This window comes from Poeciliopsis prolifica, unplaced genomic scaffold (assembly GCF_027474105.1).
Source record: "Poeciliopsis prolifica strain line A6 unplaced genomic scaffold, Auburn_PproV2 SCAFFOLD004, whole genome shotgun sequence".
Taxonomy (NCBI): Eukaryota; Metazoa; Chordata; class Actinopteri; order Cyprinodontiformes; family Poeciliidae; genus Poeciliopsis; species Poeciliopsis prolifica.
The window spans coordinates 16,831,956-16,859,788 of record NW_026562379.1 but is presented as its reverse complement, the minus strand read 5'-3'; the positions used below and the strand labels follow the sequence as shown (position 1 = coordinate 16,859,788).

Here is a 27,833-nt window from a genome sequence, read left to right as displayed (position 1 = left end):
TGCAATGAAAGGTCTGAACACGTGGTGAACTCTGGTTCGGTTTGAGTGCATATAAGCGCCAAGCGGACAGGAGGCCGCTACAAAAGCAGGAAGTGAACTGCATTATGGGAAAATACAACCAAAACAAACGCATGTAGTGGGAGAAATGGCTCTTGGTGTAACAAAAACCCGAGAATGGCTAAAATCTGATGCTACTTTTGATGGTTTCTTCAGGTTTTCTTGTTAGTGGTTCTTGGTGCAGCGCCCCCCACAGGCGAGGAAGGTTGTTTTAAGTAAATTATTTCTTAGTATTGATACATTCAATACATCCAGGCACAGCCGGCACTTTAAGAACATTCAGATTTTAAATCCATAGGTTTAATTTTTCAAATCAGAAGCAGAAACAGAAAGTGATCTGAACTTCCCTAAACACGACTTACTGGATGTTTACCAGAGGAATCGTTGCTAAAACCTTACAAAAAAAAAAAACAAATGGAGGCTTTCCAATCCAAGAGTTTAATTATCATAACAATAGTTCTAAAAAAGCCACTGAGATTTGAAACATTTTTCCAATTTTTATTTCAAACGCATTGATTTTAAGTGGTCAAAATATTTTGACAGCAGTTGACTGAGAAATAAAATACTCTGACACTAAACGGATGTTTTCAAAAATCCTGACCCTGAGATGGAAAAAAAAAAGAAGTGATGAAACTTTTAAAATGAAATTTGGAATAAGAAAAAAGCACAAGCAGAAAGGAAGAGCAAGAGGAACTGGACGATCCAGTTTAACAAGGAGAAATCAAGAAGATTAAAAACTGAACAGTCGACGTACATCCATTAAAAAAAGACACAATAAAAAGGTCATTTTTCTGCGACGCAAAAACATTTAAAGACCCAAACAAAGCAAGTAAGAGGGAAGAGCCCAACAATAAAGCTCATATTCATTTTTCACTGTTTCATTAAATTCATTGTCATCTTCAGATCAGCATCCAGAGATATCTTTGGTTTTGTTGCGCCGCTGGAAGCGCGTGTCGGCCGGGTCGAACCCTTGTTCGTTTGACCCAAACAAAGCCCAGCTGGGGGTCTTGGCGGTGTAGTCCAAGGCCGAGAAGCTCCGCTGTCCGCCGCTGTCTTCGTGAGCCTGGACCAGGTCCTGGAAACGGTCGTAGTCGATCCAAGTCCACCACTCGCCGTTCACCTTGAACTGGAAGAAATTTAAAGGGGCGGGGTTATGCATTTTCCAGACATACATACACTGCAAAAACACAAAGTCTTATTAAGTAAGATAAGATTTTGTCCCAGAAGTAATTGTGATAAAGAATACTGGTTTATTTATGTCCATTTTTGTGTAATATAATAATAATAATAATAATAATAATAATAATAATGTCTTACTAATGCAAGAGCACATTCTCAAACATCAATAAACTGTAAATTCTGAGGAACTTTTAACGTTTGAAATATCCAAAATAAATAAACAAAATACCAGAAACAGCAGATAAAATTGATTATGAACGTCTGCAAATAAAACTGCCCCTCAAAAAAAGGTGTAGCTGAGACCAAAACGCCAATTTTGAGATTTTAGTTGTTCAATTTTTGTCAGAAGATAAAGAGAAAAATAAATGCAAATAGAAATTACTGAGCTCATTTTAATTCATCATGTGATTAACTGATCAATTAACTGATCGATTTGTCATCGTGAAGCTGTAACCTAAAAAAGAAAATGTGGATATGTTGAAGTAAGTCGGGATATTTTTACAGAGAAAAGAGTCGAATCAAAAGGAAGCTCAATGTACTGCAGGGCAAACTGTCCAGCAAAGTTCAATTTCCAAAGAGGTCAAGCTGACTGGAGCGGCATCCTGGGTTCGGACCGAACCTTCCCGAACAAATAACAGCTCAACTGGCCCAGCAGGCGACTGCAAACTCACATCATTCCTAATATTGTTTTATTTTTAAAGTAATTAAAACAGATCCAGCATGAACGCATCGGAGGACTAACACTTATTTGCACTGCAGACGACCTTCCTGCTGAGGAACATCGACTGGAAGCGTTTGGTGTTTACGGAGTGACATTAGAGGAAAAAATAAACCCAACCTGCTGCATTGTTAATGAGGCTTGAGAAGAAACGCCTGTTGGGAACCAACGTTCCAGGTAATGAGACAGGATGATTTTTATTCAGTCTGGGTGATAATTCCAGGAACAAAGCAAATCCGGGGAGAGAACAGGACTGCATGCTGTTTTAGTTAATGGAGTCTTGCTGACAGTTTCTACTATTTTTTGTAGAGTCAAAACTTCTCACCTGTTTCCACACGAGGATTTTAAATCAGGGTTTAAATCGAAGCTGGATGGAACAGAATCAGTTTATGCGCTCGCTGTTGTTTCATCTGCACCTTTCGTTTTGACAGAGTGAAGGAAAAATAGTTTTTTTTTTCCAATTTAAGAGGACGAACATGTCTGGCAGAGTCAGAACAGAGACAGAAACAGGATCCAATAACCCCAACAACAAATAAAAGGAAATATTGCAACTTGCTGCAGACAAACAGGCAGAAAAAAAAAAAAAAAAAAAGAAAATGAGACTGCAAAGCATTTTTTTAAACTTTGATATCTCTCATTTTCTGTCATGTTAAATTGTAAACTTGCTTTGTACCAGGAACAAAAATCCCAGTTTAGTCACAAATACGTCGAAACGAAACGTTTTGAGTTACTTACAGATTCTGAACTTGTGGATTCTCACCTTTCCAACAACGCCAAACAAATAAAAATAAAACAATAAATTGTTCTTTACCTTCAAGTTTTGTGCAAACAGTTCAGATTTTAGTCATTTAGAAGCACAATTAAAGAAAAATAAACTTGACTTGCTTTGAGAGAAACATAAATCCTTTTCTACTCCATTATATATAAAAATTATTTTATTTATTTAAAAATTTGTTTACTTGAAAATAAATGTTTTTTTGAACTTGCATTTTCAGGCCATGATCAATATATTTGGAAATAGTCTCAAAACAACAATCCTATAATTTATTGTAATAATTCGCAGGATGATTTTTCCTCCAGTAAAATTTGTTACTATGATTTTTTTAAGTGTTTCACAACGGGACTTGTTGTGAATTTGCACTATAGAAATAAACACAATCCAATTAAAAACAAATTTTGTTTACAGCAGCTTTTAATCATAATCCGACTAATAAACTCTGAAACATTTAATTTAAGATGCGAGTCTAACATGTTTTTATGTTGTGAAATCCTCTTAGCTTTCAGTTTCTATCCTGTAAACCGTTTTGCATAAATGTTTCTGAAATTCGCCCAGTAAATTATTGTTTAGCTGTCCATGATAATTTACGATCCCAGAGTTTCCTCACATCCTGTTTCTGATCGTTGGGACCAATTAGCACAGCTGTGGTTTTATCTCCAGCAGCATTTTGCTCCTTTGTATGCAAAATGCATTAAAACCTGTAGCAGGCAGAAGCTCCAGCTTTAACAGGAGTTTAACGTCCAACATTCTGTCTTAAAGCCACCAGACAACGCATCAGAAGTTTGCTGAGGGATAATTTTGCACTTTTGCACTGCTGAAGGTGACCTATTATGTTTCCTTGTACTGGTTAGGATAGATCTATGGCTCATATGAAACATGTTGAATCCATTTTTCACACCAAATCACTTAAATCTTCAGATTTTAGTCTGGTTAGTTTTGCCTATTTTCAGAATGAGCTGTTTTATTGCCTCCTGTCACTTTAAATCTGAATCAGCTGCTGCTGGCCACGCCCCCAAAACGCAACGGGAAAATGGCTGCAAACAGATGCGCAATTATACAGATATACATCGTTGAAAAGCAGAAGTGGAGCCTCCTGCACAACCAGAATGGATGGTAAACAACAAAACGCGTCTCTTTACATCGCAGAATGCATCAAACTTGCCGGACAGCTGATTTGTGACGTTACATTGTGGAGGATTTTGAAACGGCTCATTTTCCAGACACCAAGAAAACCCCAGTAACTTATTGTCTAAAATCGTCTGGGTGTTTTTTTATAGAGCAGTTGAGTTCGGCGGTTTTACATGTCACTGCCTACATCAGCATTATTCATTTTGTATTAATAAACATGGGTATTTCAAATTAAAAGCCTGTTTTCTCCTCAGTTGAATGTTTCTGGAGGAACCGAAGGTGACAGACATGAGGATCACATGAGGTTCTCTCAATCCATCATCCTCTGCTGCACCTGAGCACCAAACAGTGGTAATATTTCACATAAATACTTTTACGAATAAAAGTCCCCTGAGTGGAAGGCTTCGCTTGTGGAACAGCGTGTTCTGAAAAATATAAATCCCTTTAAAAAAAAAACCTGATAAAACCGAGTCCAAATGATGTTCTTCCTGTCTCTGCAGAGCAGAAACTTTTCTGACATAAACGTTGAAAATGTGATTTCTTTGAAACCCATTTTGCTGAACCCAGAGAGGAAAACATATATTCAGTTGGTACATCTTGTACCGCGTACTGTCGGGTTTTTCATCTGCGCTCGGCAGCTGAGGTCTCCTTACCTTGTTGTGTGCGATGAGCAAACAGTTGGAGTGCTCGTGCTCACAGGCCACCTGGTAGCCAGGCAGCATGTCGGCCAGCTGCTGGACGAAGGCGACCACTTCCTGGTGCCAGGGAACGTTCGCCATGGTCAGGCTGCTGGCCGAGCTTTCCCCGCAGTACGTCACGCCCTTAAACGGACAAGGACAAAAAGCATGTCGCCCAGAACGTTTAGTCCAGCCTCCGGTGCAAATATATCGACACGCTTGAAATAAACTAACTTACAAGCAACTTTTCAGCAAGAGATAGCAGATAATTCCTTAATATTGATGAAAAAGTACAGATTATTGCACTTATAATAAGATATTTCCGCCTTGTTAAAAGTGAAATAATCTGCCAGTGGAACTAAAACTATGTCAATATTAAGGAATTATTTCAAATAAAAGTTACTTATAATTTGGTTTTGTCTCATTTCAAGCGTACTAAGATACTTGCACTAAAAACACTTTTTGTTTTTGCAGTAGCTTCTGTGACAAACTGACGATGCAGCAAATTGATTATCAACTCATTGAAAACCTTCATATTCCGTCCGATCAGACATGAAGTGTTGGGTGTGTGAGGCTGAATGGCTGCGTGTGAATCTGGAGAGCGAACTGCGTCAGCAGGGGTTTGTATTTCTGTAGCAGGCATTAAGGCGGCGGCTGGGGGCAAGGGCAACAACGCCGCGCTGAATTGATGAAAGACCTTGGAGTTATCAGCCTCGCCTGGAGGCCCTCTGAATAAAGATCATCTCTCCAACGTTTGGTATAAATCACAGCGGGGCAGCAGAGTCGGGCGACGACAGAGATTGAAAATTACTTTACGTTTGGTATCAACCGCGTCGCGTGGAATCAACCCCTCCTCTCCGGTTTCAATAACCTCTTTAGGAAATGGTCAGTATTGATTGCTGAAGTCCCGGGCCAACGAGCTGCAGCAGATTTATCTCATTTACGCCGCTGGCAGAATATTTTCCCTCTGATGGTCCAATTCTTCCAGCAGGACAGGAATTGGCACCGGTTCTCCGGTCAGAAGGTAAATCTCACACCGACTGGAGCAAATGACCGAACAAGTAATTTACTGTTTTTATAGATCGAAACTATGATCTGTGAAAGAAAATATCATTATTTATGAATTTAGAAACAGATGGATTATTATATGAACAAAGCTTCCTGTTAAACGCCGACTATTTGTCACTAACTTATTATTTTCTGTCTTTCCACAATAAATTTGCAATAATCTAAAATATTCTCTTTTTAAATGAACAAAATAAGCATTTATTGCCTAAAGTGCAACAACACAGCTTTTCTTTAGTGAACGTTTGATTGTTTGTAGACGCGTCTGCACATTAAAAAAAATTATTTTAACTATAAAAAGTTCATCTTTTCCTGCTCGCCTCATCAAACCCGTGATCTGGTGATTATTTTCTGGATTAAACAATTAATAACTTGGAGAAAAAGATAGTTAATAGGATATAGATTGATAATTCATAGAATTATAAATGAATTCAAATTAAACTGAAGGACATTATTTTAAAAATTACAAGAAAACAAAGCGTGAAATATTTCACTCTGTGTAATAAAGATATATTTATATAAAATCCACTTTTTGTCTGAAATTAATAAAGTATATCTGCACTTTTACTTGTTTATTTCATATGGTTAGGGTTATTTGTAATTGTAGTAAATGTGCTTTTTAAAAGAATTAAGTCACTTTGTGTTGAACTGTGGCATAAAATGACAATGAAACACATTGAAGTAATGCAGGTTTATTTAACTGTGTGTTTATTTAAGATTATACGCCTGTGTAATGTAAGGACATCAGAACAACAAGTTTCCATTATCTTAAGTACAGCTGAACTGCAGCAGCTTTCCATCCGTCAGCGGTGACAGCTAATTTCAGAGCCGATTGTGTGATGGAGCGGCTCTGTCACACCGTTTCCAGTCCGAGGCGCGATGCACCAATTACTGGGCTCATGATGAAGCCGACGGCGCGGCTGCGGCTCGGCGCGGCCGACGGTTCTTATCTCGTCACAATGCAGAGGCGCTCACAGGCAGGAAGAGGGGGAGCGACGGGTCAGGAAGATAAGAGCAGGAAGAAAAGATAATTAAGAGGGGAGAAAAGACGCAAGCGATTCGACTGACAGCGTGGAAAAAAGGAAGACAGAGATTATCCGCACAATGCAACTGAAACTTTTCAGGGTCGTGCAGGAGGTCAAGAGATAATTCAAATTGAATCAAACATCTTTGTAAAGATGGGAACTAGAAACTACAGACACGACTTTCAGTCTTACTTTTACAAGATGCTTTTGGGGTAAATATTCAGGTGTAGATCCCATTCAGCTCACAGCTGAAGATCTGAGACATCAGCAGCTCCTTGGAAGAACAAAGTCTTCCCTACTGGGCCACAGTTTTGGGTTCATTTATGTAATAACAGCCCTGAAATGAATCCTGTGAACCACTCGGCACGCCGCAGCCATTTCCCCAACGAGAGCACACCAGAGAAAAGAGATAACGGTTTGATCTGGTAGCTTTATTATGGCAGACAGAAAAAAAAAGATTTATCAGAAAGAAAAGCAGCTGAACAAAGCTTCCTGTTAAACATCGACTCCTGTCGTTTTGTTACTGACTTATTATTGTTTTCTGTCTTTCCACAATAAATTTGCAATATTCTAAAATATTCCCTTTTTTAAATGAGACAAAACTAAATTTCAGCAACGTACAGGAGTTTGGTTTAAATCAACGATTCCTTAATATTGATGAAAATGATTTGGCAGACATTTTCAACCGTTTCATAAATTAAGTAATCAGCCAGTGGAATAATCTACTCTATAGCTCTTTTTAACCAACATTACAGAATTACTGACTTAAAACAAAATCTTATTTCTTGCTGAAAAGTTACTTGTACGTTAGTTTTGGTGAGTTTTAAGTGATCCAAGATATTTCTGTGTTTAGTAAAATTGAATCCTTTTGCCTTGTTTCAGATTGCTGGGGCAATTATTCGGATGAATCATGATTATTGAAATAATTAATTTACTGTTAACTAGAGGATACTGACTCTAAAAAAAGGGTCATAAAAACATTATTAGAGGAGTAATTAAGCCAAAACTGAACAAAAACATTCACATTTGAATCCTTGCTGTCGTTTGCTATTATTTACACTTCTTGTATATAATCTGTTTTTTTTTCTTTCTTAGCTGTATATTTACCTGGTTTTCTGTTTTGTGTTTTTATTTTGTATGAAGCTACATAATTCGACTTACCTTTCGCTTTGCGAAAGGTGATTTCTAGTCTTTTCTATTTTATTTTCAGCTTTGGGTTCAGTTCACCACCAACCGGTTTGAATTAATGAAAGTCGTCACCCTGAGGAGAATATCAAGCATTGAAACTCGACTGTCAAGTCGCCAAAATGCCGTCTAAATTATAGGATGTGGGAAATTCGTCTTGTGTGGGAACAGGCTTTTCATGAATACTAATGCTGGCTGTGGGAAGCTTTTCACTCTGCGGTGGAAATGACGGCAGCACCGAATGGGAAGACGGGCCAGTTTGAGCCTTGTATTCATGAACAAAAGGCATGAGGTCTCCAAAACGACCTTCCCAAATTAATTCACTTATTCTTGTGCAGAGGAATTGAAATTAGGTGGCGCTGAATATCAACTCTGGTTGATGTGGATCTATGAGGAACTCCAGGTGTCACACTGAACTACAGACTGGACTCATCCTCAGTTCAAAGTTATTAACTTCAACCAATGAAATTATGAAAACTGAAATTGAGAAAACATTTTTGTTAACTGAAATAAATAAAAACAGTGATTAATGGTGGAAAACTGTAAATAGATGGAATTATCTGGTGCACTTATAAAACTAACACTGCATATAAAATGCTTAGTTTTGTGTATATGAATCTATTTATTAGTCTTTTAAATGTAAGTGGCAAATTATGGTGCTCTATTCTCCTCCTGCTAAGCTAATTTAATAAATATTTTGAAAATGAAATCTCTGGAGTACTCAATAACTGACCAACATATGAACCCAGTGCAGCATGACGTCACATCTCTCTGCTGGAAGGCAAAAGGCTGCTAGCCGATTATGGCTAGCATTGGTTTTAGCTTAAAGATGTAGAAATAACCCACTAAATCTTGAATGTTTGAGTCGCATATGAAAAAAAAAGGGACACATTGCTTTGATACTAATTATCAACACTATAACAACTAGACAGCAAGGAAAGGAAGAAGTTTTAATTCATAAAGAACAGAATGAGGTCAGCTATGCTAGCTTGACTATGAAAATGAAAAAGGCGACCGAAACACCAACTCCAACAGGTAGAGCACCAGTAGAGCAGGTGTTTAAATTAGCTCATTTTAGCTTAGCTAATAGCAGCAGCAGCTAATCTAACACAACGATCACTTATTGATGATAGCGACATTTGGAAAAGTGTTTTTGTGACATAAAGCACTTTGAACTGCTATTGCTGAAATGTGCTATAGAAATAAAACGTGACTGACTGAAAAGTGCAGGAATGTACAGATATTGTTGGAGTCTTACCTTGACCTCGATGAAGTCGGGCTGACCCAGAGCGATGAGCTCGGCGTAGGCCTGCAGCTCCTCCACGTTCCAGGCCTTCACCAGCGTCAGGCGGTAAACCGTCCTCTGCTTCTGGACGAGGGCAAACAGACGCAGAGGTGATTAAAGTAGAAAGCTCAGAAATCCAAATGAGCATTTTGGTTTAAATCTTATATGAAGAACAAGGATTTATTTCGATTCAGTAGGAAACTTCTGATCAAAGAGGTCAGAGGTCACATGTGGGGAACCCCAAGGCTCAATCCTAAAACCCCTCATTCAATATCTATAGTCTTTTAACGTTTATAACAGGAAATCAGACGAGCTACCATAACGACACAGATGACACAGCGCTCTACATTATGATGTCACCAGGTGACCATTGAACCGTCCAATCAGTGAACAGAAGATAAGAGCAGATAAATGTGTTGCTGTGCAAAAACTTTCTCCAGCTGAACGGAAACAAAACTTAAGTTATTATTCTTTGGACCAAAAGAGGATCCAGACAAGTGGTGTGAATTTAAAAGAACTACTGGAAAGAAGCAACAATAATCCAAAGTAAAAGTTTGATAACCAGACAGAAGGGAATTATTGATTAAAATATCTAAAATATAAAAATAAAAAAGGGAAAAAAGTCACAGCTTGCCCTAAACAGTTTGTACTGAATTTCTAATACATAATTTAAAGATTTGAGTTGAAATGCTGGCGGTTACTGCTCATAAATAACAAAATTATTCTGTCACATTTAAAATTTAAGTAAAATCTGTCCCAGAAAAAAATCTAAAAAGAAAAAGATCTGCGGCAGACGGGGATTTATTTCAATAAATAATAGAAACGAAAAGGCTTTGCTTAAAATATGTCTGCTGTATGATGTGACAACATGAAGGAGGATAAATATGGCTGCAGTCACTCTGCAGCCCGGAGGGAATTGGTGGGAATTTATTGATACCGACTCCAATATTGATCTTGCTTATCGATTTGATTCTCTTTTCAATTCTCAATGAGTTCGTACATAAACTCTTCCACTCAAAATATGCACCATGTTGCTTTCGATTTAAGGACAAATAAAACTTTCTCATACAACAACAAGCATTTTAACAAGAAATTTATCTTTCAGCGGGAACATGTAAGCAAATCGTTAAGCTTCCACGTAATTAAACCACTGAGAACCGATTCTGTACATGTGAACCTTTTCCGATTGGTTTGATCTGAATCTGATCTTTTCACCACCGTCTGAACAACACAGGTCAGATTTTTGGAGTGGATCTGGAGCTGATACGAATCCGGTCTTTTAAAATTGTAAGATTCGCTCCACTGTTAGCATCAACGCTTCTTTTTTTTCTTCTTCTTCATGGTAGGACACTGAGCATGCTCTGTGTGTGACGTTATTGCGCCACCTATTGGGAATGCGTGACGTTTGGAGTTCACGCTGCAGATCGCACACAAATTGCAAATATTTGGAAAGCATGCAAAAATATATATATATTTTGATTTATATATATTCAGGCTGCACATGATGGTGAGGAAAAATGATCATGAGAAATGGCCGATCAAAAAAAAAGAAAAAAAGTGGATGAATTGATGCTTTTCAGTGGTTTCTGCTGCCCGCCGGTATATAAACAACAACAGCGGGAAACAAAAGAAAGGAAGAATGAAAGAAAGAAAGACTGCAGCTTTCGGTTCATTTCCCTCCAATTTCTGCCTGGCGCTGGAAGGTTTTCTGTGGCTTTAGGTCCTTTCAGCCCAGCAGAGTCGAGGATAATTGGCCAGCAGCAGCAGGGAGGTGAGATATTTCAAGATGCCTCCGTTCCAAATCTGACACGGACGCACAACTCTGACAACTCCCAAAGCGCCGGCAGGACGGCGGGATGGCGGGAGGCCAGGTGGAGTAACGGAGGACGGCTGTCAGGCAGGACGGCAAAACGACGGAAAAATAAAACTTTATTATTAGACAGTGATATCTGGAAGGTGCATAAACAACTGAAATGTGAGATGACAAAATTACAGCATTTTAACAGGTAAATTTCTGATTAATTTGATTTATAATCTGCCACAATTGGGATCTAAATATAATCAACACAATTCAATCTTTTTTTCTTCAGGAGGATTAAGTAAGCTTTCCTCATCATATCCAGTAATATGCAGTCTTCCTGTTAAAAAAATCTTTTAACTGACCCACAAATAATTAAATTATTTTAATTGGATCATTGATTATTGATGTAATAATGGAGCTTCAGTAAAGAAAATATAATAAAACAGTTCATTTGTTTCCTGATTTTAAAGAAAAGGTTTTGCAAACCGTGTGACGTATTTACGTTTAATTAAATAGTTTGAGTTTGATCAATATTTTAGATTTTGAACTTTATGTCTTATTCTGAAGACAATAATAAATAAATTTCTCGTTATTTTTGGCTTTTGGAAAATAGAAATAATTTTGGTGGTTCTGATGGACCAAAACAAGAGACGGTGAAGTTTGCATATTTGAAACTTTCATCTGTGTGACCCAACTATGTCAACACAACAAAAACTGCAACCGTATAGCTTTGAAAAGCAGAAGTGGAGCCTCCTGCACAACCAACAGGAAAGCAGGAAGTGGTTTCTGGATGGTAAGTCGACAACAAAACACTTGCCTTTTCCAGCCATTGTACAGCAATAAAACCAGCTGACCAAACGTGCTGGAAATCAGCTTATGTTGCTTTGAAGCAGACACCAAAAAAACTTAACTGTTTTATTCAGTGCTTGGGGTGAAATGGAAAAAAACAAAATGTGAATTCTGCAATTAACCGTTCGTTCAGGAACGCATCTAAAAGCCTCAAACTGAATCCGTCTGTGCAAGAAACGCGTTTAAAATCTATAATGTGACTCCATTACAAGGTTTTTTGGTGACTAAGTGAATCTTTTCACTGTTAAAGGCCACAGAAAATGAACTTACTGAGTATTTTATCTTTACTTGATGCATTAAGGATAAATGAAGCCCCAAACCGCTGCAGTTACCTCCTGTGTATAGTTTTATGTAGTGTTGCAGTAAAAATGATGATCAAGGCGAAATTAAAGTTAAATGATAGATCCCAGGTGATCAGTCTCAAAATTTGCATTTGCCCACATCTGAAGCTGAGTAATGAATTTGCTACTTGCTTGCAAAAGCTTTAAATAAGCAGCAGAGTTATGATGTCTCCTCTGAGAGACTGAAGCCCACGGTTCTTCCTTTGGCTGCTCAGTTGTTCATCAAATCGCTGCTTTTTCTTCCTCCTTTAGTGAAACACCAACAGAGAATCGATCCAGGCAATCGAAGGCGAAGAACTGGTCGGGTTTTCAAGAACAAGAAAAGCAGATCTTCGACTTTGTGGCAGTGGGAGTTTCAAATTGAAGATGGTTTGCTCATCTAAATAATCGATCCCGTCTGGAGGAAACGTTAGAGAGTTTGGCAGAGTGTCGTCTTATCTTGGTTTCACAGAAGCCGAAGTTCGAGTCAGTGAGAAAAAAATGTTATTTAATTAAACATGGAGCGAATGAGGAACTGATTCAAAATATAACTGAAACTGTTTTTCATGAGCTCTTCTCTGTAATTAGTGTCATAAAAGCATTAAGCAACCATCAAATAACCAAAAATATGTTATTAAATAGGTATAGCAAATAAAAGTAGAAAGTTTCTTTAGTTTTTTTCACAATATACAGATAAAATATATTCACTAAAATTGTAAAAATGCATTTTTCAGGTATTTGATGTGGTTTGGACACTGCAAAAACAAAATCTCACCAAGTAATTTTGATCCAGTTGCTGGTGTAGTTAAAATAAGACAAACTTAACTTTTTAGCAACTTATAGGAGTTTATGTAAATAATTCCTTTGATATTGATGAAAATAACTTATTTTACTGGGAGATAAATTAGGCAAAATGTCTTGTTATAAGTGAAATTATCTGCCAAAGCAACTTATTAAGGAATTATCTAAAACAAACTCCTATTGCTGAAAAGTTACTTGTATTTAGTTTTTAAGATATTTCCACTAGAAATTAGAAAATACTTGGAAAGATTCTGTGTGTTTGCAGTGGGCAGAGTAACCAAAAATAGTACTTGAGTAAAAATACTATTTGTACTCAATTAAAAATAAAAAGCAGCTTCACAAGAATAAAGAAATACTTCATATCATGTGGTTTCATCACTGCTGCAACAACTGCAATGGATTTGTTGCAGCATCTAAAAGCTGCAGACCAACAACCTTAAAACCAGCAGAACTTACTTTCTCCCCCAAAGCCCTGAGGCAGTCGAGGAAACGAGGCCAGAAGTCCTTAAAAAGAGGCCGATCAATCTTCTTCAGGCTGTCCCTGGTGCTGGCATCCACACTGACGTACAGCTGAGTCACCGGCACCAGTTTCCTGGAAGAGCAGGAACAATGTGTGCAAACGCGTTTAGGCTCTCCATATGACCAAACCGCTGACAGGACACACGCATTCCTACCACTGCAGCTCAACACGTGAGAAAACCCAACATTCAGTCACTTGTTTCAAAAGTTAAAACTCCTATTGATTCATTATGCAGAGCCAAATGTTCCAAACTTGTTGATTTAATTAAATGTTGTCACTCATTCAGTTATTGGAGATAGTTATGGCTGTTGGGAGGAGAGAGCTAACATTTAAAGCCTTAAAGGTTAAAGGTTAGGGTCAGGCCCTACAGGTTTAGGGTTTATTGCTAGGAGGACAAAGATGCTACGATGCCCATGGAAAGAAACGCGTCTCTAAATGACAAGGACGACTGTAAAAAGGCGATTTCTCCACATTCTGACAGAAACAGCTCATCTTCACCCAGCAGCTCAGCTGGAAATAAAAAATAGCTGCTGACTGTTGTCCTGTCTTCACCTCGAAGGACGGGCGATAAGTGAGCCGCTGACAGGCTAGTTAGCTGAGCTATCGGCTGTGCCAGCGTGGTGCGTCTTCACGACCTTGAAGAGGTTCTGGATTGAGAGGTTTAAAGATGCTGAGCATTGCAAAATTCATTTGAACTCTCCAAAAGAAAAAACTCTCTGACATTTCACTTTCAGAGAACTTCTCAGAGATTTTACTGTTGTTTAAAGATAAATGTCCAGATCCATCAAAATTATGACTTTTACTGTAAGATATGTCATGTTCTGAATCAAGAAAAATTTATTCCAAATTCAGCAAAAGTTCTGAAAAGTGTGACGGCCAGAGCTTTCTGTCAGGCCACAACTTACCGGTTCTCTCTGTTCTCGTCTCTGACTTCCTCTCTGACTTCTTTATGCACCTTGGAGGCAGTCAAGCTGTTCCACATACTCAAACTAAAAACTTTCAAACAACGCTACTTTATTTATATGTTGCCACCAGGCAGCCAGACATTTCCTATCAGGGTTTCTGCAGCTTTCCCCAACTCAAATTTAAGACTTTCTAAGACTTTTAAGACCATTATGAATGGAATTTAAGGCCTAAACCTCCAAAGAAATGCGCAAACCTCCTCTGGGCAACTGGATTTGCTCATGACAGAAAGCTAGTTAGCAAGTGAGTTAGCAAGGGTAAATTAGAAGCCAGTTAGCAGTAGCTTCAAATACAGGGAACAATGTAGTGAGTGCAACTCAAAAAAACATGGTCCCCATTATAAATTAATAAAATTCACAATAACATACTAAATGGGTTTAAAACATTTTAAGACCTTAATTTTAAAATACATCAATTTAAGACTTTTAAAGGATGCATCTAAATAAAAGTTATTTTTAAATGTTTTTAACTGAAATCAGAAACAATACATTTATAGAGCACTTTAAAACACTTTAAAACAATAATAACTGCAACAAAGCCAGATACAATGCTAGCAGGATTTCTGCAGCTTTCACCAACTCAAACTTAAGGCTTTTTAAGGCCACCATGAAAGACATTTAAGACTTATGTTTCCCCAGAAATAGACAAACTTCATTCAGTTAACTGGCGAGAAATTTGCACTTACCTATATACACAAAAAAGCTAGTTAGCAATTGTATATTAGCAGCCACAAATCACAAAGTCCAATGAAGTGAACGTATAAAATTATATATTTAAGGTCATGTATGCGGCTGTATTTTTATAAAAATTATAATTTTTAGCTAAATCTGGTTTATTTATGTTATGCATTCATGTTGATCAATATGCAAATAAACTGAGCTCACAAATTCACAAGACCTCATTAACATATCAAAGGCCAACATAGTTTTCTGAGGAGCTTAAGACTTTTTAAGGCCTTAATTTTAGATGTGTAAATTTTAAAACTTTTTAAGGATGCACAGACATGCTGTCTATTTCCTAAAGATTAGAAATGTTTTTAACTAAAATTAGAGACAATATTTATTTGTAAAGAACTTTAAAACAATACTAGCTGCAACAAAGCGAACAGGTAAAATCAATAAACATTCAAAATAAACATTAAAACGCTCAAATGAAAGTAAGAGCAAAAGCCTCAATGTTTATTAAAAACCAAATATGAAGGAAATCTAAAAAAAAAAACGCCCAAAAAATTAAAGGAAGTTTTGGCTTTTTCTAAGCGAAATGAGTTTATTTCTGCTTTCTACCCACCTGATTTCCTCTGGGAACTGAGCATTTGTGACCAGGAAACTGGAGATGCGACGAGAGTGGAGGAGGCGAAGAAAGGTGTTGATTTCTGGGTACATGATTGGCTCGCCCACCAAGGACAGGGCGCAGTGCTTGGCGGCCAAGCCCTCCTCGTATCGCTCCGGCTTCACTCCAGGGACGCCTGCAGGGACAGAGAGCGTCCCTCCAAAGGTCAGAAACCTCAAACTGGCAAACGGAGTTACAGGTAGAAATAAAAACAAATCAAACGGCTGGGCCTCGAAACGGATGGAAAACAACCAGAAATGTATCGTCAGTCTGACAGTGAGGGCGCTCGTAAAGATGAGAAACAGAGGAGAGGAGGCTGAAAGCAGGAAATTAAAGTGAGGGAAAATACATTTTTGCAGATGAGTTGAAAAATAAAATTATTATTAAGGAAGAATTCTCAACTTTTTAAAACTAGAAATCATAAACCCTGTTTTAAAGAATGCATGATCAATGCAGAGTATTGGAGTAAAAGTCCCACAAGAAAACAAATCCATGAACAACCTTAAATCATTTTTATGAATTCAAGACATTTTAATGCAAATTGACATTTTTATTGGGAATATTTTTCTAAAACCTTTCAATTTAAAAACATGAAAAACATTTTCCCCAATTAGATTGTTTTACTTTCATAAAAGTCTAAAGGCAACTCGCCGCCTCTTAGCTCAAAAATGGCCAAGTTTTACTCCTGGGTTGATGATAAATTTTTATTTTTGCTGCTTTCTTCCAACCTGGAATCAGATCAAACTACAAAACTTGTGATGTTTGCTCTCTTTTCTATTCAGAAAACGTCTAAAGGCTTCCAGCGTCTCAGCTTAGCAGAAACCGCAGAAAGTGAAGTCAGGAGAGCCAAATGGAGAAAATACACAGCCTGTGTGTGGGACTCAGTCTGAACAGTGATTTATGAGGTACTATAACCAAAACAGCAGGCCCAGCAGACACATTTTAATCTTCTCTCCGCTTCATTACACTCAAGGTTGCGAAAGGTCGTGAGCAGCAAACAGAACCGGCGGCGGCGGCGAAGTGTGCATGATAAACAGAGGCAGCATCAGGAGCCGCTGTGAACGTTTTCCTGAGGTCCAAACGGCGTTACGCGCTCCGAGTCCGACCCAGAACCTGCTGGAGCGCTCACCTCTGAACTGCCGGATCATGTTCTGGTGCTTCTCCAGGGAATCCTGCAGGATTTTCTCTGCCGGGTCCATTTTCCAGCGCCACTCGGTGCCGACCGGGTTGGTGTGGTGTCTGTTAGTCAGAGATGAAACGAGAGAATCGAGGAGAAGAAGAAGTTTAAGTAAAATAAGAAGCTCTTAACCTGATCCTGCATCTTATTCACACCTGCCATTTTATGTCAACATACTGGAGTTAATATTGTTTAAAGAGGAATACTCTGTCACTTCATAGCAAAAATAAACCTTGAGTTGCGATATATATCAAATAACTTTAAATAAATTTCACTTTGTATTTTAACGCCTTGAAATTGGGTCTCTGTCTCTTTAAAAACAAACTTCTCTTTCTGAAGCTCCGCCTTCAGGAAGTGCTGACAACATGGCTCCTCCATTAACCCTTTAATAACTGGTTTCACTGAGACCAGTTAGATGTTTTGCTAATTACTGCTGGCTAGTCTGAAGGAGCTGAGTGGGGGAGGAGCTCCGACTCGAGGGCGGGGCTATGTTATGGTTATGGTTGCCATGGAGATTAGTCTTTCTCTAATCATCTTCCAATAAACTTTAACATCTTATATTCATACGACTGAGATCTTTAAAGTCTGAGTTGAAACTTCTGGGTTTCTAGAGATTTCTATGAGCGTTAGTAAAATTTCATATACACAATACATGTTGAAGTACTATGAGTCTTACATTAGTACAAGCTCTGGTTACTCTACCCACCTCTGTTTTATATTTAGCCACAGATTTATGTATATATTTACCGTACTGTGTGCTGTAAGGGTTGCATACCTCCAGCAGAAGACGCATTTGTTTGCGCAGGCCAGGCTGGGCGTCGTCTCCATGCAGCGATGCGACTCGATGCCGTAAAACGTGTGTTTGTAACAACCTCCTCTCCCTCGTAACATGGACTACGATCACAAACAGACCTCTGGCTGTTACCAACTCTACCAACTTCGGTGGCCGAGTTGGTAGAAAATGTCTCATTGTTTTTTACCTTGGTCCATCGGCAAAGCTTCACTCCAGAGTGACTTCCAATCAACTTATAACCTGACGGAGGAAAAGTTCAAATACGTTGAAATCACTAGAAGTATCTTTCTATTAATTTGTGGCTTAACGGTGACAAATGTGAGAAAAAAGGTAAAAGTTTGTTTGTATGTTAGACATTTGAGAATTTAAGTGAAAATACTTTAAATAAGTAAATCAAAGAACAGCAGGAAATTTGTACAAAGAACATTTCAGTTAATTTGACATAATGTTTTCCAGTTCCAGTGCTAAATGTTCATAAGAATGTAAAGTTTACTGATTTTTTCAGTTTGTGCTCCTGTATTATTTTTACCTTCAAATACTTGAAATTGCTCTCAAAACAACAATATTATCATTCCGAGACAATTTATCATCCAGAAATTTTTTTTATTGCTTTTCACACAAGTTTGGACAAAACTGCAAAACACAAAGTTTTACCAAGTTTCTGTTGCAAACATCTTTATACACTTGAAATAAGACAAATCTAGCATACAATTAGCAAGGACTTCTTTACATAAATAATTCCTAAATGGTGATATAGTTCCCCTTGTAAATTGTAATTAAAAACAGGGAGATTAGTATTTTCTCATCAGGATTAAGGAATTAATGACTTAAAACAAACTCGTATATCTTGCTAAATTGTTAGTTTTGTCTTATTTCAGGAAACTAGACCAAAAATACTTGGTCAACTTTGCAACAATGGTAGAAAGCAATATCACCAAAACAGAAGACAAAAAATTAAACCAAAACTTGTACACAGTAGGTAAAGTTATAACACTCTGAGTTTTGTTGATGGTGGGTTAAAACTTTTCTGGAAACTCAGCAGTAGCTTCAGCAGGAAGTGACTTTTGAGTTAAGAAGACTGAAACAGGAAGCCGGTTTCCCTCAAGACTCAACGCTCTGAAACGAAGCCAAAACCTGCATTCTCCGTTCTTCACTCCCAAATAAAACCAGCCACCTGCCAGGAGAGGCTGCTGCCAACACAGCTCATGAAACGGGTCATTATTTGGTCAAACGGAGCGACGGCTCGCTAAGAGGCGCTATTTATAGCGGTTTCTGTAAGCTATCAGCAGGAAATGTTGGCTGAAAATGGCTGGCCCGATCAATGTGGTGCTGAATGGTACAAGCTGGTGAAAATATGACATTTTTACACAAATCCAGTCTTTAAATTGATTCAGTAAGAAAAAAAATTATATTTTACTCTATACTGTTTTTTTTTAAGTTGGTCAGATTGTCTAGAAACTTTTAGTTTTGATTCCTGGAGTTTAAACATGATGCAGAAACTCTGCCCACTTATTTCAGCCAATGTTCAAGATGGGAAAGACAAGCAGTCACCATCTTCAGTGGGAAGCAAACCAGAAATGCTATTCAAACAGAAAGACATACTGTTATTATTTTAAATAATTATAATTCAAGCAGTCCTGATGCATTAGCGGTGTTGTTGTCAGTCGGTTGCTATGGCAACGAGAAAAGAGATGAATAGAGGGGTTTCGAAATTCATAATACCGACATCTCCCTGCAGTTCTGACTGGCACGTCTTTACACTGTAAACCCGCAGGATGAAACTGACAAAACTCGCCCTAAAAGTCTAAACTCTGGCCTGAAAAGAGATAAATTACTAGAAAATCCAAATTGCAGAAAAGCAGGCGATGAATACTTATAAATAAATTTTTTTTTCAGGTTTGGTTGTTAAACGAATGCAGGCAGAAAGTTAGAGAATTATCTCTCCAGCTCTAAAATTAAAACAAAATTTAAACTTCTCAGGATTTTTGATGCTTTTTCACTCATTTTTGAGGAACTCAGTACGACTGAATAATATATATTATTATATACTAACAATATTTATTGCTACAGACATACAGACATGTCTATGTGTCCGTATAAAATAGTCAATTGATTGAATATTTTATTTTACGTCCAATAAAATATTCAATACTTTCACTGAACTCTGATCCAGAACCGCACAGCATTCTGGGAGATGGAGGCAGAGGAAAGACTTTGGCTGCCTAGCAACAGCCTGCAGAGTAATGTGCGCAGCAGCGGTTTAATGTTCCACCTCATTAACTGCTTCAAAATAAAACTTTACTCTATAAGCAGGTGTTTCAGCAGCAGCGTTCTGTTTCCCCTCCTTCCTTTAAATGTTGAAATGAAACTGAAGATCTAAGAAGAACCTTCCAGATAATTAAATTATTCTGTTTTTGTCGTTTCCCAGCCAGTTTTTTTCCTCACCTTGCTTGGTCAGCGCTTCCCTCAGAGCCGGGGTGATCATCTCCCTTCTCTCCTCTTCCTCTTCAGTCTTCATCACTCCGTTCTGCTTGGACAGTTTCACCATCCGGTCGTCTCCTTGGTCCTCCTTCACTCCCTGAAAAACACGTGAAACCCGTTCAAAAGGTTTGCAAACGGTTGGTTTATTTCTAATCTGTTTTTTCATTCTCTCCCCACGCAAACTTCCTGGATTCTTATTTTATCTCATCTTGGTGACGCTCCAGTCAACCAACCAGCAGGCCTGTCACAATAAACAACAAGTCAATTAATCGCATGGTGAATTAAGTGAAACTCAATCATTTTCATTTGCCTCATTTATCCTTTTTCTGTTTTTATCAGAAAACTGAGTGATAAACGTTTTCAGCCTGGTGCTTTTTTTAAAAGATAATTTTGACTTCATAATTAATTTTGTTTGTTTTTTCATTTTTGTTCCAGTTCCAGTGTTTAAATGTTCATCAGAATTTAAAGCTTATTGATCCTTGAGAACGCCATTATTACTATAATGTTACTTGAAAATGGTCTCAAAACAATATTATCATTTATCACAATAAATACTGGGAGTTTATCATCCAGCAGAATTTGTTATTGTGACAGGCCAATCAATCAATTGATCAAAATCAATTCTCCCCTGACCAGAGGATAAAATATTTCAAAATCAATTTCTTTTTTAAAAAGCAGAAAAATCCTATTTGTCTAAGATGAATCATATCAACTTCATCTTTGATTATATTTAATGGAATAATAACAGTCTTGTAATTTCTCCCTTTTCTGTTTAATGAAAAATTTGTACTCCTATTTATCAGCCCTGAAGGTTCATAAATACCCTTTTGTTTTGGTAAAAAACACATTTTATGTCAAGTTTTGTTCCCGCCTTGTTTCCTCGGTTCGCCGTATCTGACATTTCTTTGACATTTTACTCTGTGTGGGAAAGAACCGGTCCGGTTTTCTGACCTTTCTCTGCTCTGCTGGCAGGTTTTCGCTTCACATCCCTCCTTTAAAACCTCCTTCTTATTTCCCAAAGCTCCACAAAAGGCTTTTTAACCAAAAACGGTGCATCAGTGTCAATGTGTGCAATCCCAAACAACTAATAATAAGTTAATAATCATCTTTATGCCAAATTCTCATCTTGATGCAAACCTCTGAGATACGGAAGGCCATATAGGACAAAAAAAATTTTTTTTTAGAAAAATATTGAAAATATTCTCCATGAAACAAATAAGCATTTGATACAAAATGTAAATAAATTACATCTTTTTTTAAAAAAAAGTATAAGATGGAAAAGATAAATTCTTATTTATTAACAATATTTCTGTGTTTGTGTTAACTTTGAAGTAACTACAACAATCACCAACATATTTTTACCCAAACGCAAAAAAATTTAAATAATCAACCCTGAAAGATTAGAAACTGTCAGCCTGTTTTATGGGAAAAATAATGGTGCAAAACCTTTTCCTTAAGTTTTCTATGTACAATAAATTACATTTTCCTTTATATTACTATTGAGCAGATTAACCTAAACAAAAATAAATACTTTTTGTCTTTTCAACTTAACAATTTTCATGGCAAAACGTTTGATGCGATGGTTTCTGCTACGGTTCTTGTTTTTCTGTTGAATCTGCTGAATCCCATTTATTTGACAGATTAACATCTTTTTATCCCATTAGTGCAATTTGTTTAAAAAGACAAACCTCCCAGAGACACGCCGTGTTTCACAAAGAGAGGATCAATAATCCCCAGAAAAGCCAGAAAGACGGCGCAGCTGCCGCTTCCTGCGCCGCTCCGCGGGGATTTGAACGTCGGCAGCGCCGCCAAGGAGCCGATCTCGTGTCAGCAAACTAAACCGACGTTTGGAAAGACGGTGTGCAGATTTTTTAGTTCTGGGTTTTAGTTCCTTCAAAGGCTGAGTGATTTTAACATGTTCAAGGATTTCCCTCCAGTTAAGTTTTTCCAGGATGAAGAATGTTTAATCTAATCAAAGGTTTCTGATTTTAAGACTTTTTAAGGATGCAGTTTTTTACTGAAGACAAATTAGAGCATAAATCCCAAACTTAGAAATTCACCAATTGATCGAATTACATAAATTCCTGAAGGTGAATGATTAGGGAAAAAAGCAACTACATCTGTTGTTTAAGACCAAAATTTAAGACCTGTGATTAACATATTTAAGGCCAGTTTAGAGCCTGGCAACAACTGTTGCTGGTGGGATTAAATGGATTAATTAAATCAATCAAATTGCTTTAATTCCTGAACTAAGATCAGGATTTTCTTTTTAAAGCTGAACCATAGTTGGCAGAAACATCCAATTCCACCCCCAGTTTGTAGGTTTTAGAGCTACAGGGTAGGAAATGAGATGAATGAATCATTTCGTTCGTTCGAAAAGCAGAACTGGTAACGTCTCTTTCCTCCGGTTTCCCGTCTTGACTCACCCGCCCCTCACAGATCTGTGGAGTGGGCGGCGCAGATTTTACGCAAGCCTCCATTTCTCCATGTCTATCAACCCATCTGCCATTTCTCCCTCACTGACAGATTTATTTCCTCCATTTTCACTGGAAAAGGTTGGAACGGACGCAGCTTTTATACCTTAACCTGGTAAATCCTGAAATTCAACTGAATCTAGACGCTGAAGCTTCTTTTCACGTAGAGAGACAAACATCTGCTGTGTGAAAAACATCAATGAGGTTCGAATGCACAATTGGAAATTTAGAAAATAATTTCCCTCCAGTTTCAAATGTCTGCCTGGATATTTTTGCTTATTTTCATGGCATGCAGTTCTTTAAATGTCCTGTGAGTTAATAGACTTATCTGATCCTGCAAAATTTAAATATTACCTGGCAATAAATTCACCTAATTTAGACATAAACAGGCACAATACAGCAGCAAGGCTCTCAGTTCTTCCTCTATCGAATGATGGTAGCTGTGCTGCAGCTCCGGATGTCCTTTTGTTCCTGCCGAACTCCGTCAAGTGTTTAAGTGTCATATTAGATCAAATTTGCTGATGCATTTTGACTCGCTTCATCCCGTGATAATCTTCCCCCTCAGCACACAAACTTCCCCGTTCACTCTCGTTCACTGTAAGTTTTCACACGACAGGATTTGTTGCTGCGCGATGGCGCAGTGTGAAGGAGAGAGGAGATGAGCTGCACACGCAGGCTGCACAGCGAGATAAATAACGCCGATCATACGCTTTTCGATCGGCACACCTCTAGTAATAACCCGACATTGGCTGGACAGCGTAACGTCTCTCCTTTTTTTTCAGAACTTTCCAGATGTCGTAAAGTGTGGCGGAGTTATGATGCTGCGAATTTGGAGCTACTTTCGTCCTGGAATGGTAAACGGAAACAATGCAGTTACAAAGTTGTGTTTTTTTACATTACTGGAACATTGGTTACGTTTTGCACACATTCAAAAAGCCGTTTTAATCGTGGGAGAAACCTAACCTTTGCTTTCTTGACGTTATTCATGATGTTGCCCAGATCCTCCACGTCGACCAAGGAGCGCGACGTTTTCTCATCCGACAAGCCGGACTCTCCCTCCTCCTCACTGCTGGATTCAATCAGCTCCACCTGAAGCATAAATCATTATTTTACTCTTTATTCTCCAGAGTCTCTCTGAGAACATGGGATTTGTCTTTTCTTTTACGTTCCCTCGCTGTAAATTAGCAAACGCAGCGTCAGTGAAAACTGGTTCAAAGCGATCGATTAACTGCATGTCTATGTTTCTGAGGAGACGAGAATGAAAAAGGCCCTTTTTTAACCAGACTAGCAACACGATGGATGTTATCACCGTGTGAAAATAACTCTAAAACAAACTGTTAGGATGTATTTTCATTTATTTTTTGTGGAAAGTTTATTTTTAGTTTCTGTGTTTGACCAGCTTCACTGGCAGGTTATTTCATTTATAACAAGACATTTTCCCATGTTATAAATCAAATAATTTAGCAATACTTTTAAAAATCTTAAGCTCAACTTCTCGTCCTGGCATTTCTGAATCAATTCAAAAATGTATTTTAGTCCGCTTATTATTCTGTAAAATTATATTTGGAATAATTCTTGGTGAAGCAGAATCTCTAAACTGTTTGAATTTAAAACTTGGAATCGAATCAAAGGACACAGAAAGATTTGAGTCTCGCTATCGAAAAGTTTCTTATATTGTGTTTCCTGTACAACAAATTTCACTTAAAAGCCTTTAATTTTATCAAAAAACGACATAATTCTGAAAATAACGTATGTTAGTTTCGTCTTATTTTGAGATATTTGCATGAGAAACCAGAAAAAAATCCTCGGTCAGATTTTGTCATCAGTTTTCTGTTACCTGGGCTTCGTCCCCCTCCTCCTCCTGCGCTCCGTGTTTCTTCCTGTTCTTGCAGGAAGTGCCGCTCTTACAGCTCCCGCTGCAGCTCTTCTTCTCCCCTCTGGCCAGAGCCTTGAGGCGGCTCAGGAACCGGACCTTCCAGGCCCGGAAGTCCGCCTGAACGCTGCCGTGTCGGCTCTTCACCACGTTGCTGTCGCCCTCTCCTCTGCTCAACACTCGCCTGGCGCTCAGCATCCACAGCCACTTGTCGACGTTTTTACCCACCTGCGGCGGGAACGGAACCAGCAGAATAAACGAAGCCGTCGAGCCATTTTGGTTCTGTTTGGTTCTGAGCTGACCGTGTTGTAGTGGCCGACGTAGACAGAGTTGCCGAGGCCGAACACGGCGTAGCGGAGCCCCGTGAGGAAGGAGTTTCCGTAGCGGAAGTCGGTGGAAGCTTCTTCCAGCCACTTGCAGAACCACTCGGCGTTCTCGGTGGGCCGTCCGTCCGTGTATGTGGCCACCAGAAACACGCAGACGGACTTACTGACGCACTGAAGGAGACAGACAGACAGAAAGCGCAGAAATGAAAGCAGGAAACCTTCATGGAACGGGGAAACTGAAATGTTCAGATCAATCTCAGTCTGACTTTTCAATCTGAGATTTGTTTGGTGGAAATTTATTCCATCTACTGACACGTCACAGTAAAATATTCTGTGGAAAAAAATGTTAAGCACAGAGAATAAAACAGAAATAAATAAAATACAATGTTAGCATTACAGTGCACCGATTGCAGTTTTCTGGCTGATCACCAATCTATAAAAAATCCTGACCTGCCGATTCCAATTTTGGTGGATACCAATTTCTTTTGTCTAAAATGTTGCTAAATCCAGCAATAAATTTATTAGTTGCCACAGTGAAATGACTCTTATTAACTACAAATATATAGACATGATCTGGTGGGCCGGTCCGCTAGTCAAACCTCTCAGCGCAGAGCAGAAGAAGATAGCACTTGATAAAAATCTGGAGATAAAGTCGGCTTCACGTGTAAAAATCACGTGAAGCCAATAAATCAGCCGACCGATAAATCAGTGCATCCCTAGTTGGTATTATTATAGACGCAAGAAGTTTCTTCCCGTCGCCCAGTAAAACAATTTCACTCTTTTGGCTGGGACGGTTACCAGAGAGTTAATCGGTGCAGAGACGAGTTTCAGAGAAAGTTTGAGCGCAAACACAAGGAATTGGGAGAGGGCAGAAGTTTTGAGAACAAAGAGATGAAGTCCTGCTTTCGAACTCTAAATGCGTGCTCTCGACTTATGGCAGTAAAATTCCCCCATATCGACTTCACCTCTTGAGGGAGACCGACTTTGCTCACCTCGTCTGCAAGTCGATCGTCTGGGTCGTAGTCCTTCATGTCTATCACCTCCGCTGGGAAACCCAAAGTCTGCACCTCCTGTGAGAGCTCTGAGGCAAAACCCTGAGACAGAGAAACACACATGAACAGCTGCAAACATGTGAATAACTTCACATATTTATCAGAAATACATTGGAACATTTGCTGACACCTGGAGTTTTTCTCACAGATTTCTGAATCTTTCATATCAGAAATGTAAGTTTTTTAACAAAAAAAAGATGTTTTATTTTCATATTTACATCAGAAAATGGACGATTTTTTGTTAAAAATATGTTAAATTATTGTAGAAATGTCTGAGATTTTTGGCAGAAATTTTCATAATAGATTTTACACTTTTTATTAGGGCTACTTTAAATTTGCACCCAAACAAACTCAGAAACTTTTACATTAATCTCAGTATTCTAAAAAAATTACATCTGATTTTGAAAAGTTAAAAATATTTAAAAACTTTTAAAAGCATTTTTCACCTTTTCTTCCTCGAAAGTTTTTGAGAATAATCTCAGCATTCATGATTTTTTTGGAGCAATTTTTTGACTTTTAATCCCCCCCCAAAAAAATCCTTGTTTTCTATAGAAAATTTCTGAGAATAATCTCAAACTTTCTGAGTTTTCCATAGAAAAGGTTTCATTCTTTTCCACCTGGAGCGACTGCAATATGCTGCTGTAATTTTGTGCCACGGCTACCCCAAGCTAATCTTTGTATATTTCACATTGTCAAGGCTAAGGAATCCATTTTGAGAGACTTGTGTTTGTGTATTTGTGTTTTCTCCACAATGTGAGGATTTGTGTACCTTTGCTGTTCCAGTTTGTGAGCCGTAGAAGATTTTCACCCCTGAAACATGAACATCAGCATCTTTATCCGAGCTGGTTTGGCTTTTTCTCTGAGCCTTCAAACCAGAATCCTTTAAACCAGAATCGTTTGTATGATTTATCTGAAAAGGCAACAACAGAGAGGATTAATGGAGAGCAATGCTGCTGCGTGACGCTGACGTCACTACGACAGGGGGACTCACCTTCCTTCGTGTCACCTGCAGCAAGAAGCAGAAACCCAACAGCAGCGCAGCAGCGGAATAAACGTAGAGTCTGTTGTTCCACGTCCACAGCAGATAGTTTTCATCCTGTGGGACTACACGGAGAACAAACGTCCAATTGACTCGTCTAATAGTCACCAAAAAAGCAGCTCAACGTCTCAAGACCACAAAAAAGCCTTAAAACCCGCTTTAAGTCATCGCCACCACAACGTAAAAGAGTTTTTTCAGTTAAAGCGAACGTTTAAATAAACTCACCTTTAGTGTCGGAGGTGGACAAAGAGCCCGTCAGGGAGGAAATAACTGTAAACAAAGCTAACATGGTTGCGAAAAGGGAAAACTTTCAAATACTGCGTCCTCATTAGCTTGTGCTGTAGTGCGCCGCCATGTTGGTTGGCCGCAAGGAATCCTGGGAGTCGAAGTCTTTCACAGCTCTTTAAGTTTCTCAAAGTTTTGTGTATTATTATTATTATTATTATTATTATTATTATTATTATTATTATTATTATTATTCATTTTTTATATTTTTATTATTGTCAGCTTATTTAGGAATCCATCCGAGAGAAAGCTTTAAAATTTTTAATTTTTAATTCAAAAATCGGGACAGATTTTGTCCCGATTTTTGAATAGTCACATTTATTTTTGAACATTCATACAGAAAATGTTAATTTCTAAGTAAGATTGTGTGCTTTAAAGAAATTTTAATTTTAAAAAATGTATTTTTTATCTACAGTATATCTGAAAGGTAACAACTGCAAAACGCAGTTCTTCTAAATGACCACTGGATGGGAGCAGATACAGATCAACCCAACAAGAAAGGCGGTGAAGATTAGGGTTTCATTTTCTGCTGTCACGAGAAAAGAAAAGTTTAATTAAATTTACGTGACATCTTCAAATGTAAAATTGTCTCATTAAAATTGTCTTTCTGACAATTTACGTCGGTGCCAGTTAAATAGTTTCTGACATTTTTC

At 38.1% G+C, this 27,833-nt stretch overlaps 1 protein-coding gene across 2 annotated transcripts; it reads right to left on the bottom strand.

Annotated features, from left to right (window-relative positions):
- Positions 1-476: 476 nt before the first annotated feature.
- Positions 477-27,252, bottom strand: tyw1 (tRNA-yW synthesizing protein 1 homolog (S. cerevisiae)). Of its 2 annotated transcripts, none has more exons than XM_055027779.1 (16): positions 27,121-27,252; positions 26,848-26,960; positions 26,626-26,766; positions 25,797-25,898; positions 24,781-24,975; positions 24,443-24,706; positions 23,569-23,694; positions 20,096-20,228; positions 17,838-17,890; positions 17,633-17,751; positions 16,810-16,919; positions 15,639-15,816; positions 13,325-13,460; positions 9,071-9,181; positions 4,514-4,681; positions 477-1,183 (listed from the first exon to the last, which is right to left on the bottom strand). In XM_055027779.1, the coding sequence occupies exons 1-16, from the start codon at positions 27,182-27,184 to the stop codon at positions 962-964; spliced, it is 2,235 nt and encodes a 744-aa protein (XP_054883754.1). In that variant the 5' UTR covers positions 27,185-27,252; the 3' UTR covers positions 477-961. The 2 variants fall into 2 exon arrangements, with proteins under 2 accessions (XP_054883754.1, XP_054883755.1); XM_055027780.1 differs by having other exon boundaries at positions 9,071-9,178.
- Between the last annotated feature and the right edge of the window lie 581 nt (positions 27,253-27,833).